General features: G+C 44.7%; 1 protein-coding gene across 1 annotated transcript in view; it reads right to left on the bottom strand.

Moving 5' to 3' along the window:
• Positions 1 to 10429: 10429 nt before the first annotated feature.
• The window catches only part of NUAK1 (NUAK family kinase 1), a 73820-nt gene continuing 65139 nt past the window's right edge, over positions 10430 to 19110 (bottom strand). Inside the window, exons 5-7 of the mRNA XM_003783283.3 lie at positions 16585 to 16704; positions 14679 to 14811; positions 10430 to 11898 (exon numbers count right to left, since the gene is read on the bottom strand). Coding sequence (XP_003783331.1) covers positions 10745 to 11898; positions 14679 to 14811; positions 16585 to 16704 — 1407 coding nt within the window. The 3' untranslated portion in view covers positions 10430 to 10744. The remainder of the gene's footprint in view (positions 11899 to 14678; positions 14812 to 16584; positions 16705 to 19110) is intronic.

Raw genomic sequence — 19110 nt, 5'->3', positions numbered from 1 at the left:
AATCTATAGGGCTTACATTTAAGTGTCACCCAACCAGGGAAGCTTTCCCTAACCACTCTGAAAAAAATAACCTCTCCGTGCCCTGCCCAATCTTCCTTATTCTGCTTTATTCTTTCCTTTGTACTTACCATGGTCTGAAAATATTCCATATTTTTCTTGCTTTTTGTCTGCCTCCTCCCACTCAACACCAGCAGTTATCTCCCTGAAGGCAAGGACTGGCTCAATTTGTCCACTGGTGAATACCCTGACCTTCAACAGTGTACACAGTAAATATTACTTGAATGAATCAATTCAGAAAGTGGGACTAGAAACATTTCCCATTAAAAAAGAGTTTCTGATTCTAAAAGCAACAGGGTAGAGTTTTGTAAAACTGAACCAATATATATCCACTCTATCCACCCAGTGAGACACCAAGTGAAGTACCTTGGAGCATCTATTTTTACCAATAGAGTATTGGGGGGGGGGGGACACTGAGACCAGCAGGTGCCAACTCTTAAATTTCCAGGAATATTGCTAGCTGATTGGTATCCTATTAAATTGGTCATGGTGGGAGTATTTGCAAGTCTTATTTGCACCAGAATGTTTATTGCAGCCCAATTCATAACTGCCAAATCATGGAAACAGCCCAAGTGCCCATGGACCCATGAATGGATTAAAAAATTGTGGTATATGTACACCATGGAATACTATGCAGCCATAAAAAAGATGGAGACTTCACATCTTTTGTTTACTTGGATGGAGCTGGAACATATTCTTTGTAGTAAGTATCTCAAGAATGGGGGGGAAGTGTCCAATGTACTCAATACTACTATGAAATCAATATATCATCACCTACACATTCATATGAAAGGTAAAACATAACTATAGTCCAGAAAGCAGAAGGGAAGAGGAGAGAGAGGGGAGGGGAGGAGGGAGAAATGGGAGGAAGAAGGGTATTTGGGAGGACCTTACCTAATGTGCATGATGCAATGGTACATTTCAAAACTATTAAGAAATGAGTACAATCATGATGGATGTGTTACTTAGTTCAATGTAAGCATTTCGCATTGTCTATCAAATCAGTACACCAAACCCCATAAATGCATCAATGTGCACAGTTATGATTTAATAAAAAATAAATAAATGAGCAAATTGGAATCCAAGAAAAAAGCCCAATTTTAAAAAAAGAAAGACATTGGCAAGTCTTACAAATCAGCACTTCTCTTCACTCCCCATCTTACATTTCACTGCCCAGCTACCCTGGCCCCAGAGTCACTTGTTAAGTATCTACCAGCACACCACTGGCTAAGGCTACACAGCTCAGTGCTGTTTTAACATTTTTCTAGTCATGAATTTCACTCTTCAAACAAAAACTTTTCAAGAGGTATAATGCATATACCTCTTGAAAATAGAAAAGTTTAAGTTGAGATGTTGGGTAGGTTTTCTAAATCCCACCAAGTCAGATTGTTTCTCTTACCTCCTTGAGCCAGCAATTATCTCAAGAACCCAGTTTGAAAATTACTGCTCCCCCCTTCTCTGTGCAGATGAGAAGGGAGTCCAGAAAAGGGAAACAACAGGATTAAGACCACAAACACCAGAACTGAGGCCTCCTGATTCCCAACCTAGCAGAGGCATGTATATTAGACCAAGCTTCCTACCTTCTTTTGGCTTGAAAGGATGATTTCCAATCATCTGTGAGACTTTGGGCCAGACACCAAGATTGCCCATTGCAGGTCAAAGGTGTGGCTGGTCCAAGGGTCCCTCCTAGGGAAATCACATAGTGGTCATGTTCAAGGAATGAGTGTAAGGCTAAAAATGAGGGCAAAGAAAGAGTTCAAGGCCCAAGAAAAGGCAGAAATGGTGGAGCAGGTGAGGTTGGAGGAAGGAAGAAAGCAATGAACCCTCAGCTTTGGCTGTGAGCAAGGTGGTTGGCATTGGAGGTGGCAGCAAGATCGTAAGTAGATGAGCTAGAATGGAAGATGCAAGGACAGGAAAGACCTCAGCTAAAACTAGTGAAAGCACTGATGTGCTGTGACTGCATTGAAGCTTGGAGGATGACTTACCTCTTTTAATATGCCCCTTCACTCTTTAATCCATCCTCTTCTTAACAAGGAGCACTGTGCATATTCAAGATGTCCAGAGAACCTGAGCACATGGTTGTAAGTTGTTTCTCTAAGAATGGGGGCAATTTTCCCCAGACCTTCATGTCTCCCCCTGTCATCATTATGATCCCAGCTATATGTGTTTAGAGAAGCCAGTCTAAGCAGGGCCTACTTCCAGGGACCATCTGCCAGACGCAGACCTCTGAACCCATCCTGCTGATCTCCATCTAAGAGGTATTAACCTACAACCATGCCTCTTTGGTGCTGACCAGCATGATGGGTTCAGAAGTCTGCATCCGGCTTTCTGCTTTGCACACACAGGCTTTTGTCTGGCCTCCAAAGCCCGATGGCTGAAGCTTCTGGAATTCCCTAAGCACTACTGAATCAGATGTTTTTCAGCTTCAGTGACTCACAAATTCCAATTTGCAGAACATTTTCAAGCTAGCTATATTTTGGGAGTCCCTTCCTCTAGCTGTCTCCAACATGAACTGTTCCACTAGTTGTTCCATTTTAGGGCCATGCTTGTGTCATCACCCTGTTCTGGACTTTGAGGACATGGTGATTCCCTGATTTTTGTGTAACAGAAGTTACTATTGCAGGGTCTGACCCCTAGCAGGTCCATGCAGCCCAGCCTGATATCCTGTGTTTCCATATGGCTCTAAGCAGGTTGTTTGAGCTCCCAGTCCTCTAGACACAGAGTCCCCTGAGGCACAACAGCACAGGAAAGAGCACATGGAGTCCTTGTAGGGACGTGTATATGCACAGCTTCAGACAGAAGGTACCCAGCCGCTAAAGACGTGCTGTCTTTTCTGCTGAGTTCTGAGCCACTGCAGATGTCAGGATGGAGAACGTCTAGGACCTCTATCCCAACTCACTGTTGAGCAATTAAGAAACTAAATCACTCTATCAATTCCATCTGCTGAGACTGAGTCTCACCAATGGGGTATGAAGGATTTCTTCCTGTGTGTGTCTGCAGAATGCATTGAGTTCGGCAGTGGTCTTCATATGGGGCGATCTCTGTTCAGCTCTTGCAGGAAAATGCTGTTTACATGAACAGGAATGATGGCAAGCTGGGGCTTATGATCAAAGAGACTGAGTTGCAGAAGGATCATCCCAGATGCCCCACAGAGCAATTAAAAGCTTGGGCTTGGAAGTCAGTTATCCAGGCCCATCTATGAATCCGACTTCACATTTAACAGTGGAATAACTTAGGCAAGTCACTGTGCTTCTCCTAAACTTTTTCCTCCTCTGCAAGAATGGACATAGGGAATTTGAGGAACTTTCAAAAAGATGATGTATGTGAAGGGTAGGCACGGAGACTATAGATCAGTAATGGCTTGTGTCAGCAATAATTATTTTAATCTTTATGCTGGGAGTTCCCTGTGGGATGGAAACATTGCTAACTGTTCATCTGATTCCATTTTCCTTTCCACATTTTAAATTCTATAAACTTGAAAGTGATCCATGAAGTTAGGCTGGGGTGAGGGGACTGAGTTCTGGCTAATGGGAGGTGGGCACGGATGACACACACCACTGCTGGAGCTGACCGTTAAAATATTCTGACTTGTTTTCTTTCTCTCTCTCCCTCTTTCTCTCTCTCTCTCTCTCTCTCTCTCATTTGTGCAGCTAGAAAAGAAGCAGCCCAAGATGGCAGAAGACAGCACAGAAACTGCCCAGATCTCCGAGTGCCCACTTGGAGTCATTGTGAAGGGAGAACTGTCGGACCCATATTGGATGCGGTAAGAGTAAGAAACTATTGTTTCTTATATTGTGCTATTAAGATCTCAGGTATTTCAGCATCATATAGCCAATCCAGACCAATTCACAAATGAAAATTAGCACAGGGAATGGTCGCTGGAAGTGGCCACTGCTTAGACTGGCTTCTCAATAAACACATATACCTGGGATTACTCAAGACACAGTGGCTTCTCTCCAGTTCGGGAGAGAAGGGCAGTGTAATTTTTTCGTCAATAGGAACTTAGTGGTCACAAGTTTATAAACAATTTGTTTGCAAATTTGTTTCTCACACAGTCTCCTACTGGAACCACACAGTTGTACTAGCAGGGGCCAGGGCTTGTGATGCGAAACCCTTTGTCTGCACTTTCTGGCCCTTGTGAGCCATCACTGCTGTTCCACTGCTATGCCCCAAACTTTGCACGGTTCTGTGAATTAAAAACATCCTCCCCATAAATTTCAATGAATTGGCAATGAATTTCTGCAGCGGAAACATATTCACATTTAAAATTGCACATCATAGCATCTATCCCGTCTGGGGACCACCTGTTGAAGGAAGTAGCCATTTGTACACAATGTCATAAATGATCACAGCCAGTTTGTGTTAGCATGTGGCCTCACATGTTTAACAAAACACCACATTCCCCAGGACCATGGTTGTCCTGTGTGAATAGGCCAGGAGTTAACTCTCTAAAACTCTGCTCTGAAGAGCCCAGGGCCTTTATATATACTGTGCCTTCTGCCTGGAACGCTCACTCTTCATATAGTTGGTTCTTCATGGTCAGACCTCTGTCCAAAGGTCACCTCTTTAGAGACACCTCCCCTGCCTGCTCATTCTGGATGCAGGACCTCTCCTTTGGGTCTCTGTCTCTGCACCCCACCCATTTACTTCATGGTCATTGTTACTACATGTATTCATGTATTAGGGAGGGTTGTTTACTTGTTTACTGCCCATTTCTCCCACTAGACCTAAGTAATCACAAACCTACCCAACCTTTAGAATTCCAGATATATGAGCTAATAAAGCCCTTGTAGATTTTGAGCCATTTTCATCTGAATTTTCTGATATTACAGCTAATTTTACAGCTAAAAAGTCTTCCTAGCAAATGTCTCTCCTCTCTGTAGTATTACTACTGTTGTCTTCATGGAGATTATCTGTATAAACTCAAAATCTCCTATATGGCATGCACTGTGTTAGCTACTTACTTCATTTCATCTAACTATTACAATAACTCTGAAAGTTAAGAATTTCTTAATGCTATTTTATGGGTAAGGAAACTGAGGCTGAAAAGATGTAACCAACGTGGGTTACTTTTTGCCATCTTTGCATCCTTTTCTTTGGGTGAGCTGTGCTCTGGTTCAGCATCTCTCTGAAGGAGCTGTCATTCAGACATATCACAAGGGCAGGCACACAAACCAGGCTGGCCAATCAGCGCACCTCTCCACCGGACTCTGTGATAGGCCAGAAGGAGACACATGACCCAGGCAAAGCCAATCACACAATTGCTGGGACATCAGGACTCTCTCTTACTCAAGGATCATGCAATGAAAGAACCTTTGAACCCTGCTACTGCCAGGAACTTCCCTGCTGCCATGTGCAGAGGGCCTGCCTCGTCCAGTGAGAGTGAGTGAAAAAGAGGCCAATGACACCCGTCACACCCCTGGATCCAACTGTACCTGAGACACAACCTTGGGCCACTAAGGACTCAGGCCCACAAAGCAATAATTCATCTTGTCGCTTAACATGGTGTGAGGAGGTGGAATTCATCCCTCTTGCCAATGAATAAGGATGCAGTGGGCACAGTGTGGCTCAATGCTGGTTCTCTCACTTCTCTATAAAAGTGACCACTGCCCACTAACCCATCAACGGTTGGCAATACGTCAACATTGCTGGCTCCAGTCACCCATTTCCTCACCACCCTTCATATTTCACATATCTACTGCCTAGACCGTGCACCTACTGTTCCCAATACCCGGATGCAGAATTACATCTTTCCAAAGGGCCTCTCTTTAAGCAAGCCCCTTACTCTGCAAATGACTGCCCGTTTGCTACTGGTGGCAGGAACTACCACAAGAATTAACAGCTTACAGGCCAGGCAAATTGCCTTCCTATTTATTTTTTTAATTTTAAATATCCTATTTTCAAAGTTAGTGAATACTGCCCTTTAAAAAAAGGACCCTTGCTTCCCATTCTATTGAGTTTTATGCTCAAAGTGACTTCATAGAATTTCTCTCATTCCTTCTAGATAGCCTGTTAAGAGTTGGGTAAGAAAGCAATTACTACACCTTTTAGGTAAGAAAACTGAGGCCCAAAGAGGTGTGGCAATTTGACTCAGTAGCAATTATCAGATCAAGAGTGGGATTGGAATTCCTTCCACCTCAGCCTAGCTTGAGAGGCATCCAATATGCTCTAATTTGGCAGGCCACGATTATAAATATCCACCTCCCAACTCCCTACTGTACCCAACCCCTGGTCAATTTGGCCAGTTAAGCCCCATCAGATTAGGTTACCAGATAAAACACAGTATGCCCAATTAAATTTGAATTTGTTTAGTATAATCATGACTCAAATATTGCATGGAACATACTAAACAAATTATTCATTGTTTATATGAATAACGGATTATTACTGTCTATTCCAATTTGTGCATCCTATAGTTTTATTTCCTAAATGTAACAATGCTACATCATATGGTCATGAGATCAGAAAAGTGGCGCTAGTTGTGATTTCTTTGGAAAGTCTTTTATTTCATGGATCCTTCTATAACACCACAATGCAAGGCAGAGCGTAATTCTAATATTTGATGGTAGGGTAAGTTTTGGTGTCATTTGACATTATGGCCAGGATCCAGGAATAATTCTTCATTCTGACCCTAGTACGCATCCCTCTTTCCAAGAGCTTTCTGGAGGGTCTATTTGGACAAGAAACAGTGGCAAAAGGGGATTCAAAATGCTCTTTTATTATAGACAAGGGTAGTGGCCTTCCCCAGTAGGAAATAACAGCCCAAAGATCTATTAATCTCAATCAGATTAGCAGCCTGTTCGTTCTTGGGATGGTGGAAAGGGCCCAGGAAGGGGCCAGACAACAGTGGAAGTTGGAGTATGGGGAGAGTCTGGCTGAGTGTTAGCCTTTGATGAGGTATCCAGTCTAGATTGGAGGAACTTGGTCAGTAGTCTCTTTAGAAACCAGAACTAAGAACATGCAAATTTGGAAGCTATGGGGTAAGCCAAGGTAGACCCCACAACTGGGAAGGAACATGTCAGGCCTCAAAGGGAGAAGGATACACATGGTATGCAGAGACACGCAGAAACAGGGCACCTGGTCTTCTCGATTCCACTTCTCCAGTTCTTGATTACAACCAAATTGAAAGTTGCATTTTATCTTCTGAGAACGTTGAATAAATTCCCCCTTTGTTTTTAAGCTAGCCCGGGAAGTCTCTGTTGCTTACACTCATTCTGTCCCTTCCTTTACTAAGAAAAACAACCAAAGAAAGAAGCAAGGTCTCTGTTCAGTTCATTGCAATTTATTTAATTTAAAAATAAAAACAGAAACAAAAAACAAAACAAAACAAAAATCAGTTTCCCATGAAAATACAAACACGTTGGGTAGTTATCCAGCTTTTTTTTCTTTTTTCCCTGTAGGCTGTTCTGGGCTCGAACCAATCAAATGAGCTAAAACTAATTTTGATTGGAGCCGTAAAGCATGTCGCACCAATTAAATTACACCAATATATTATTATAATACCTTTGAAATGCCTTTCAGACCAATAAATTAAAGAAGACAAATTCAAATAAAAAAGTCAACTTTTTATTACCAAAAAAAATAAAAATTAAATAAAAGTCACAACATGAATTTTTTAAAAAAATGTGCAGTCAAGTTTCTCTCTCTCTATCTCTTTTTTTTTCTTCTAGGAATGATACCATGCCAGTAAATCCCTATAGAACATTTCCAGTTTGGCAACAAGCAGTCAGTTGATCATTCACATTTGTACTCAAGACAGCAGGCCTGGGCAAAACTGCCTGAATTTCACCCTGAAAAGTGCCCCACATCATCTAAAGAAGCAGCACCTGGTAACAGGGATGGAAATTCAGAGGGTACTTAGCATTTTCATTTGGCCTGGGGTCTTGAAGCACTGCCTGAAAACTGATCATGCCTTGAAATTTACCTGTAAAAAGAAGTATAATTCTACCCCTTTGGCAGATGTGTAAACTAAGACGCAGAGATGCCCATCAGATGCAAGGAAAGGACCAGCTGACATTGAATCTCCTGTTCTGTCCACCAGGTCATAAAATGTCTCTCACTTGTAATTCCATGGAACTAAATAACTGGAATGGGCTGGTAGGGATGATAGGACTTACTTTTGAAGCAGGAGAGCTGCTTTGAAAGGGATTTCCCCACTAATCCAAGTTTTTCCTTGAAAGGATAGTCACATCATATCTAGAATCAGAGGATGTCAGCCGAGAGTCAGAACTGAGCAGGGTCTAAGACAGCAGTTCTCAACCTGTGGGTTGCGACCCCTTTTTAACAATGAAAATACATTGCGAGATTAGAAAGGTTGAGAACCACTGGTCTAAGAGACCAGCTAATCCACCCCTTCGTCGTTCCCGGAAAGGAAAATTTGGCTCCCAACACAATGTAGGTGCCTAAGGCCACCTGAGACTTAACTCAGTTTCTACTTCCGAGGGGAGGAGGTTCTCTGCCACAATCCCTGGTCTAAGTTTATGGACAAAAGGGAACATACAAGTGAAGTGTTCGGGGGGAGTAGAATGGTTTTCCTTAATAGCATCACCTTTTCCAAACAATAAGAATAATGGAAAACACTAAACAGACCCAGTCACCTGGCAAAAGGAAACTACATCAACCAGTAGGCAGGTGTGATACCTAAGCCACACTGACAGCCGCTGACATGGCCAGCTGCCCTGCATGAGGGGCCAGCAGGGTGGCAGTATCAGCTGCTGGGAAAAGATTGCATAAAATGAGGCAAGTGATGAGCTCAGAGGTTGCAGCTGGCCCTCCATGCACCACAGCCCCCACACACAATTTGCTATCTACAGATTTTTTTTTTTCCCTTTTAACCTCTAGTGGAGTTCAGGAAGGAGGTGGAATTGAATGAAAGGAAGCTGGGCAGCTTCCCATAATACACTGCTCAGCTCAACCTGAAGGAATGCATAGGCCAAAACATGAGAGCTGACCTCATGAGAAGAAAGGGCAATTTCATTCAATTACTGTTCCTAGTGTCGGAAGGTGAATTCTTTCTCATCTCCCTTTGAACACTGTGAGTTTTCCCAAAGATAAACCCAACGCCATGCCTCCTTTCTATCTAAGTGGCCATCAGAGGGTCCACTTTGAAATAACGATTTCAATTTGCCTAGGCCATCAGAATCTGAAGTCATCCCCTAAAGATCAGTAATTCCAAGCCTCGTACTCTGAAGGTGTCTCATTGTGAGGGTGACATCTCTTCACCTACAATCTGAGTATTTAGAAGTTACATACCTGGCTTTTTTACTTAAGGTAAGAGTCCTGCCACACTTTTCTGCCTCCTCCAGAACCATCAGATGACTTCTAAGGGAATGTTCCCTTTCCCATATGTTTCATTCCCAACCCACTTTCTCTTTCAATACCTTATTCATTTAAATGAATGAAACTTTCTTTTTTCCGCCCAAAGCCCAGGAGTTCATGTCTAAGTTCAAAACCGTGACATAGAATACTTGCATTGGGGAGGAAAAGCATCTTCTCTTCTCTTCTCTGACTTTCTTTCCCTCATTCTAATATACCACCTACACACTAACTTCCTAGAAGCAAGCCTGTCTACCTCTGAAGATGCTATACTAGGAGGACAGGGAAACCATGTGCTGTCAGTGAACAGGGCCGGTGGTTGAGCTAGGTGTTCCTTTGGAAACTATGGACAGTGTCACATCCAATCCAGAGCAATTTATGCAGGTGGGAACCCAAGAGGCAGCATTCCAGTTAATGGTGAGACCCTAAAAACATCAATTTCCATTCATTTGTGCAAAGACCACAGAGGGTCTTGTGCTCTTATCATACATGATAGTTGTGACCTCTAACACCATCATCTCTTCCCCTGTCTATCCTGGAAAGGTTGCGTTGAAGAGCAGAGCAACCATCAGGAAAGAGACAAACAGCAAGAACCTGAAAAATCACCATGGCAGACTCTATGTCCTTAGCAGATTTCAAAGCACTCTCTCTCTTAACCAATGCCCCATCTTCCATTCAAGGTAGAGTAGCAAATTAACAAAGGCTGCCCAGTGGCATGAGAGAGACCCCACAGGATGCCTTAATCTAATTCCTGGGGTTGGGCCAGGTCAAGGATGATAAACACATGGCATTAGTACTACTGCTTCCCTTCCCCTGCCTTTGGCAGCCATTACTAGTCGATCACAGCACTCTTTCTCCATGTGCCTAAGGTGATTCAAACCAGCACAACTGCCAGCCACTATCAATGGATCATTCAAGTTCAGGGTTCTGAAATCTCCTTGCCAGCCTATACAATCAGATCAAACTTGCTAACATGAGGAGAAAAGGAGCAAGCTCTCTGGAAAAACCCAAAGCAGATGGCCCCAGTCTCTCCTGACCATCCCCCAGAAGCATCCAGATGATGTCTAGGGAAATGCTCTCTCTCTGCATCTGCTTCCTCACCACCAAGTCAACACCACCTTCCCCAGACAGTTGGTCCTCTTGGAGGTGCCATAAGGCAAATGCCAAGTAGGACCCAAATTCTGACTGGCAGTTGGTGGGACTGGCAGAGATCCCACTTCTCCCTTTTAGGTGGTGGCTCAAGGCTGCACTCGAGATGGTGCCACTGCTTTTTCAGGCTATTATGGCCAGCAAAGAGGTAAGCAGCCCATGAGCCCAAATCTTGCTCCCCTTCCTCCCTCGCACCCCCCACCCGCCCCTGCACCCTGGCACGCTAGTTGAGCTTGCTACAGATCTCTAGCGCTTGCTTATAGACCTGAGTCACATCATCCATGTCCGCGAGAAGGGAGAAGCTGCTGTCTGCCAGCCGATTCCGATATCGCTTCAGGTACTGGGGCCGGGGCCGGTTCTGGAGCCCCTCAAAGTCCTGGATCTGGAGGAAGTTTTCAGCAGAGACACAGCTGCGGATGCGCTGGCGAGCAGGGCGATTCTCCTGCAAATCCAGCAAGTCGAAAGAATCGCTGGACAGGATGCTGTCATCACTGATAACGCTGGAAGGACGGCTGTAGCTCCGGGAGAGGCCATCGGCGGAGACACCGGGCTCGGACAAGGATTCCAGTGTGGGCATTTCAGGGCTGGCGAGAGCCGGGTCCATGGCACCCGCTGAGTACTTGCTGCTGTGTTTCAAGATGCCCTTCCTTCGGCAGGAGAGGCTGTGGGAAGTCACCCTGGCTGGGTCCGGGGGGCTGGGGGAAGGGAGGCCGCTACCCATCACATCGTTACTGTCCAATAGCTCCGAAGACTCGCTGCGCTCTGGGGACGAGTAGTAACCGGATTCTCTCTGCTGAGTCTTTTTCAAGATGCCTTTCTTGGGCATGGTGGCCGACTGTTTGGGGCTGAGATTCCCAGGCACGTCTGCCTCGGGGGAGCTTGGGAGGGGCAGGCCAGTCCGACACAAGTCCTGCTCCATCTTGAAAGCAGAGGGTAAGGTGGACGCAGCGACGCCTTCGATGAAGCCGGTACTGTGTGAGCGATGCTCACTGTTGCTTCTCTTCTTCAGGATCCCCTTGGGCCTCTTGGAACTCACCTTGGATGGGCTTTCGGGCACCGAGTCCTGGCCAGACTGGGCAAAGTCGTTCTCTTTCTTGGACTTCTTCAGGGATCGCTGCCGCTCCAGCATGACCTCCGAGGCCCCGGGTTTGGCCAGGCCTTTCATTTTGGCTTCGGCCTCAGCCTGTAGTCCAGTCGAACGGTGGTGCCAGTCAATGATCCGAGCCAGAAGCGGGGACTCGGAGTCGTGGAGGGTATCGCAGTCACAGACGCTGCTCTTATAGCCCCAATTCACCCACCAGTGGTTGGCAATGTCCTCAATGGTGGCCCGGCGGTCAGGGTTCACCATTAGCATCCACCGAATGAGTCCTCGAGCATCTGGGGGACAAGAGACAAAAAGAATCAGGCATTCGTTACACAAGAAATTTTGGCTTTGTGACACAGGTGACCCTTCAGGTGTGGCTTAAGAAACACAGTCACTTCAGGTAGAATCCGCTGGGAGCCCTGGTCCAGCCACACTGAACAGCAGGAACCAGAGCCTTTCAGACGGTCTACTCAAAGCATAACGAAGGCACAGTTGGCAAAACCGTGGCATAACCCACAGGCCAGTGCGCCATCTCCTCCTGGCATGAGCTCCCATATGAGTGGAGGAATGTCACAGAACTACTGAGCGTTGTAGAATGTGGAAGGTCAGGTAACCAAGAAAGAATCCAGGCCCATCTCTGAGCAGGGTCACACCGGTTCCTTTGAGGGATATCATTTTACCAAAATGGAAAACAAGTGTAGATCACCCTGGCTTCTTTATTCCCCCAAAGTAGGCCTGTGTAAACATGCAGTGCTGAGGTCCCTGGGAAGATGTATCTATAGACAGAGCAGAGGTAGAAGCATTCACCTGGCACACCTAGGCAGTGAGAGCGGCCATCTTCAAAGCCAGTCTCATGCCAAGGTCCTTGCCAGGCTCCAAGACCCACACCCAGTGAGCTCCCCTTCTTCCCCTCTCTGAGCTGTATCCCACTGAGCTTTCCGGTCAGAGAGCTGATTTCTGTCTGCTACCAACTCAGTCTGTCTGAAAAACTCTACTTCCCAGTTTCTGTTACCTACAAATTAGGGGAAAGCCCCAAAGGGATACTGAGGAGGCTGGAGGAACCAACTGCCTGTCACTGTTTAAAAACTGACTTTTAAGATCAAATTGTTCTCCGCCAGTCAAGGTGAATTGTATTCTGGGAAGCTGCCACCTCTGCTCGGCTGCTTATGTGAGCTAATGAGTAACTGGCAAAGGCCTGGCGACAGAGAACGGGGTGAGCTACACCCCTAAAAACAACAAGATGATCATTCAGTCAGTCACTCAATAAATAGCTCTTGAACCCCTACCATGGGCCAGGAATTGCACTGGCACCATTTAGCTGGCAAGGCAAACAAAATCATAGCGGTCACCCTGAAATTTCACAAAAATATGCTGGCTTACTGAAAAAAATAAAGATGCACCTCTCTCTATGAACACATATACAGCAATTGATCCTCATGCCCACAGATTCTATATTTGCAAATTTGCCTCCTCACTAAGATGTACTTGTAACCCCCAAACCAATACTCTCAGCTTTTTTGCAGTCATTTTTGTCCATGCACAGAGCAGCAAAAAATCTGAGTCACCGCAACACGCATGTGTATTCGCAGCTGAAGTCAAACGAAGCAGCATTCTGCCTCCCCCATTGAGCTCTCATGAGATACACAAGCGTCCTCTCTACTCAGTCCATTTAGTTCTGTGTCTGTCATATTTGGGGATTTTTTTTTATGATTTTGCTATTTAAAAGGATCCTCCACCCCCACCAAAAAAGTGCTAAAGCACTATCTAGTGTCCCTAAAAATAAGAAGGCTTGATAAGCCTTATGGAGAAGATGTGTGTGTCAGATCGGCTGTGTTCAGGCATGAGTTACAGTGCCGAGTTTGATGTCCATGAATCCAGAATGTATATTCCATAAGGTGTCTTTAAACACAACACACAAAAAAACATGTTATGTATTCATCAGCTGACAACAATACTGTGGCCAGAGACTCTCTGGAACCTAAACCCGTATTTTCCCTAGGAGCAATGATTCAGTAATTCAGGGTTTGCAGCAACTTTAAGGAACATAACTACAGTGAATAATGAGACTCAACTCTGTGTGTGTGTGTGTGTATACACAGATAGCAAATATGATATTTAAATGCAGTGCCTGTGTTAACTTCATTTGTTAACAAAAACAGCCAATGATAAAAATGGCCACCTGCCCACATTCTCTGTACAGGCATAACACTTCCCCCAAGAGATGGAGCTCACGACTTTGGTTGCTTTGGCCAGCGGAACACAGCAGAAGTGACAGTATCTTGCAAGCACAGACACATCCAGGAAGCCTGGTGGCTTCTTTTTCCTTCCTAGAACCCTGAGCTGCTGTGGAAGAAGTCCAGGCTCTGTCCTGGAACCACATGGTCAGGAGGCATGTCACAGAGATTGTGCCCACACGGAAAAGGGCCAAGGGGCCCAACATGCACCCCTCACAACCACCCTGGGCATCATGTGATTGTAAACGTAGGAAGAACAGCCCTTCCTAACTCACAGAATCCAGAGGTAAGGTTTCATGGCTATATGAAACACAGTTTGTTCTGGGGGAATGGGGTAGACCTGTTACCCGGCAGTAGATAATAACAGGGAGCCTGTGAGCCGTACTTCAGGCTAGGAACACAGCAGTGAAAAAGGAAGCAGGGGAACACCGCAGAAGTGACCGTATCTATCTCCCGAGCACAGACACTTGGCACCTGAGGTCCAGGGAGAGTGGTTTGCATGTCTATGTGGCCTGGGGGAAGGGACTTCATATGATACCTCTTCTAAAATTGTCATTTATGGTTGAGAAACTAAATCCAAAGAGATTAAGTGATGCGGCCAGGTTCACGCAGAAGCCAACGGGACCCCTCCAACATTTCCTCTGAAAATTTCCTTTGAGATGGTTTGAGTAACGCAGCCTAACAAGCCAGCTTTGCCAAGGATGCCTTTACTGGCAAGAACAAAGCGTCTGAAAACCAGAAGACTCCCTATAGACATATTAAAACAAAAGCAGTGAGTATGTGAGCGGTGTAAGCTGATCGCTCTCCCCTCAACCTCCGACCATCCACAGGGCACGCACCTGAGGGCTGGGTGGGCTCCCGGTACTCTCCGCTGCTGATCTGCCGAATGAGGTTTTTGTGATCGAAACCATCGAAGGGCATTGTTCCGTAAACGAGAGTGTAAAGCAACACGCCCAGGGCCCAGCTGTCCACCTGGAACAGAGAGACAGAACATATAGGAGCCGGGATGCAGATTCGGGGAGGCTGCAAGCAGCCACCCCTAACGCCCCCAGGAACTGAATGCAGCACCTGGTAAACAGTTCCCACCAAAGACTGACAACTGATAGTGGCGCAGCTGGGGCCCGTGACAGAGGCCAACGCTCCCAACCTATGAGAACTTCCTTCACATAGCCTGTCTTCTTTGATCTTCACTGTAACTTTTGTGAAGCAGGTCAGACCTGGATTATTTTCATCCCCATTTGACAGATGAGAATACTGTGGCCCAAGAAAGCTAACTGGTTTCCCCTGAGGCCCCGCCTTGGTGATGGGGGAAAGACTGGGATGCAGGGCCCTTTACTCCTAATCCAGAAATCAATTCCTTCCTGTATTTTCTTCAAATGGATCAGGAGATGCAAACACAAATCACAAAGAGCCAGGCGAACAACAGGCATAAACAAGGCAATAAAACCTGGGGTGTTCAACATGGAGTGTGGGGACAGAGACAAGCTGGAGAGCGCATTCAGCCCTCTTAGGCAGGCGACCTCTCCTGGGCTAATTCCTGCCAATCATAACGTGGGCCCAGTGCTGCCAGACCCTTTGTTTTTTTCCAAGAGAAGTCAGAAACCAGACTTGTATGTGGAACCTCCCAATTATTAAATGTTCATTCAATTTTTTTTATATGGAGATTAATGTGGCCAAATAAAGCAAGTTTGCTGGCCGGATCACGGGCTGCCAGCTTGTAATCTCAGAAACAGGTCATCAAAGAAGCATTCATTGTCTACAAGACACGAATACTGTCTAGTTTCTACAATTTTATAAATTAAGTCCTATGCTCCTCCCTTATATTCTTATTTTTTAAAAACTTTCTCTTTACTGCAGTTGGTAAAGAATCTTGGCATCCTTCTCTTCATCCTCCAGCCCTGCCCCCAAACACTCTCACACAGATAAATATTTGGAAGAAAACATTTCAACACACTGAGCAGCTGCTATTTAAGGATACTGAGGGGATAAATCTCTCTGTAAAGAGAACTTTAAAAAAAAAAAAAAAGAATACTCACTCATAACTTATTCATTTTCAAAATAAATTTTTCACAGAAGCATCTTACAGTGGCCCTGAAAGTTTGAGGCATGTAGAGAAATATATTTCTCATACATTAGGAGGTAAAAGATAATGTATTTCCTTAGTCAAATATACATATGCTGTTAAAAAATACATGTGAAGAAAATATTCACCACGGAATCAGGATTTTTGTCTGCTTTGATACAATAAGAAAAAGTGTCCAAATCTAAGGATATGATTACATAAATGGTATACTCATCAACAAAATTTTGCCACTAAAAATCAAGTTTTTATTAATAATGAATTTGGAAGATGTCACAATATAGTTTTAAGTTAATAAAAGGCAAAGTATAAATAATTTTATTAATTTAGCTCAATTATTTTTCAGTTGATCGCACTTATTTTTGAAATGCAGAGCTCTACAATGGAAAAAGCAAACTAAAAGGAAAGTTACAAAAATATTAAGTGGCTGTCTTTCATGAGAGGGTTCCAGGTAACATTATTTACTCTTTTAGGCTTTTCTTGATTTTCTAAATTTTCTCCCAGGTGTGTATGTTATTGCTTTTATAATCATATAAGGAAAAGTTTTCTTGGCTTGGTTTTGGGGGGTTTGTTTTTGAAGCATTTCCCAGATGCAGTTTTTGCCCTTCCTCCCTCTTTTCTCCCAACTCTTCCCTCCCCCTGTACACACCGGGCAACCTGCTCACCTCTGGCCCACGGTAAGGTCTCCCATTGACAATCTCAGGAGAAGCATAGAGTGGACTCCCACAAAACGTCTGCAAGAACTTGTCCTTCTGGTACAGGTTGGAAAGCCCAAAGTCAGCAATCTACAAAAAGAAGCAAGACCCAGGGAGACTTGTTAACATTCCAGACTGTGTCTGCAATGGATCAGTTCACACCACTCAGCATACAGAGCGGATGAGGGACCCTGACTGGGTCTGGCAGCTGGATCGCCATTTTCTCTCCAGTCCTGAGTCTTCATAAAAGGACCCCTCAGCCCATCTGGGCCAGTGTTTCCCAACAGCTGTCCTTAGCATCCATCATTAAGTCCTTCCAGTCTGCAGAATGACTTCCTTAAAGTTACTCTTTAAAGGGACTTTCTATTTTCACTTCAGTGTAGACTTGCCCCGAGAAACAACATTCACAAAATCACCAACTTGATGCTTCTGATGAACATGAAAGTGTAACACTTCAAAACGCTCCCTCTGAGGCCTACCCTCAATAACACAGTGAAAGACCCCAACCTATGCAGCTGGGAGCACCGCCTTCCTATCCATTCACATTCTGATCAGAACAGTATCATCCCTGTCTTGTGGCCTGAGATGAAATGCACTCATAGCACCAGGTTTTGAATCATCCTATTTCAGCCCCAACTCTGCCCTGAGCTACCTGCATGACACGAAGCAGACTGCTTAGCAACTCTGAGCCCAAGTTTACCCACCAGAAAATGGGAGTCCATGATCCTTCCCCTGTTTTAGCTTACAGGACCATCCGGAGAATAATATGGAAAACAAAAATCAAGATGAGACCATGAGTGCAAAAGTGCTTGATAACCTTCAAGTTCATGCAAATGTCTGACCTAACCTTGACACTGGATTGCACCCTCACTGGGACCGTTCTCTTCCCCCTTTGGTTTAAGTGTTTTATTTATAATCCTTTATGATAACACTTTTACATGTATGTGTCTGTGTACACATATACACATAGATACACGTACATATAGAGAGAGGGTGCCAAAAAATATATAGACACAATTGAAGAAAGGAAAAAACGGTATTAAATTTAGAAATCCTCAAGTCTTATTTAACTTCCACAATTATAAGAGGTACTCAAATGTGACTTACACTCATCTTTTGTTACCAGTCTATACTGAGTATTACAACTTTAACACAATCCGTTTGTTTCTTAAAATGTGTATACCTTTTTTGGCACCCTCTGTACATTTCCCTTCTCTGACAGACTCTGAGGCCCCTGAGGCAGCTGGCAAATCCACATCTTCCCCTTATCTTTGTATCATCCACTGCTCAGTACCTGCCCACACCCGAGAAACACTTGTCACTAGAACAGGCGTTATATTTTGAAAAGCACAAGATAATTAATAGATAATACAAAATGATAATCATCATAAACTTAGTTACCACTTAGTGGACGACTTCCAATGATCAGGTACTATTCTAAATACTTTAAATAAATTCTCTAATCTTATCAAAACCCTCACGTATATGACAATGTAAATATACTTCATGCCACTGAACCGGACACCTAAAAATGGTCAATTCTCTGTTACAGATATGTTACCACAATACTTTTTTCAAAACCCCACTAAACAAATGAGGAAACCAAGGTGTTTAGAGATGAGATCATTCATCTATTAGAGATGTAACCAGTCAGCACAAGAGTAAACCGCTGTCTCTAAATCTTCAAACCACTGTCCCACTCCCATGGGTCACCTGTACCTTTCACTCCAATTGGAGCAGCCTCACAAGCTGCGGCCCCATGGGTCTCTGCCATTCACCAAAGCTAATTTCTACTGGAGGCTTATAAATAGGCTGGATGATTCACGTGCCAGGACATCAGCCCAGCCTGACGGATGACACTGAGGCAGCCCCGTAGAATAAGCCTATTTTGTAAGTCATCCCTGAATGAATGGAATGTCATTGAAAGCAGCTGGCATACAACCGCCCTCAGAAAACACATTCTCAAGGCTCAGACTGCACTTAATTGCCCTGAATTCCACTTTCTTATCAAGGCCCCTGACTCGCCTGCGGGAAGTTGGTTGGAAGCTTTCCGAAGTGTGCCCCTTCCATCACAAGAGGAATGGAAGGGCCGTGCACAGGAAAACACGTTCCCTTTCTGCCCAGCAGCGTCTGCGGCGACAGAGGCGCCATAGGAGCTTGCAAATACATGCGTGTGTGAGAGGCACTCGCTACACACACACACACACTCATGCTGGGAGTGCTCGCTCCAAGTCTGGGCAGCCTGGCTTGCTCTGTAGCCGCTCTGCAGAAGTGTGTTTATGTTACGGCCCACTCCCATCCTCACAGACTGATGTTTATCAGCCTCTCCCAGTAAAACTGTCATTGCTGCTGACACAAGATTAATAGAAATCGAGATAGCCCATGTTCTTGGCACTTTAACGGAAAAGCAGTATTAATCAACACATACTCTCTCTCTCACACACAAACACACAGAGTTCTCAAACTTAAGCCATTCAAACTTGGCCTTCTATTTAA

This window comes from Otolemur garnettii, unplaced genomic scaffold (assembly GCF_000181295.1).
Source record: "Otolemur garnettii isolate 467f Iridium unplaced genomic scaffold, OtoGar3 scaffold00007, whole genome shotgun sequence".
In the NCBI taxonomy this organism is placed as follows: Eukaryota; Metazoa; Chordata; class Mammalia; order Primates; family Galagidae; genus Otolemur; species Otolemur garnettii.
This window is presented reverse-complemented; position numbering and strand designations above follow the sequence as displayed.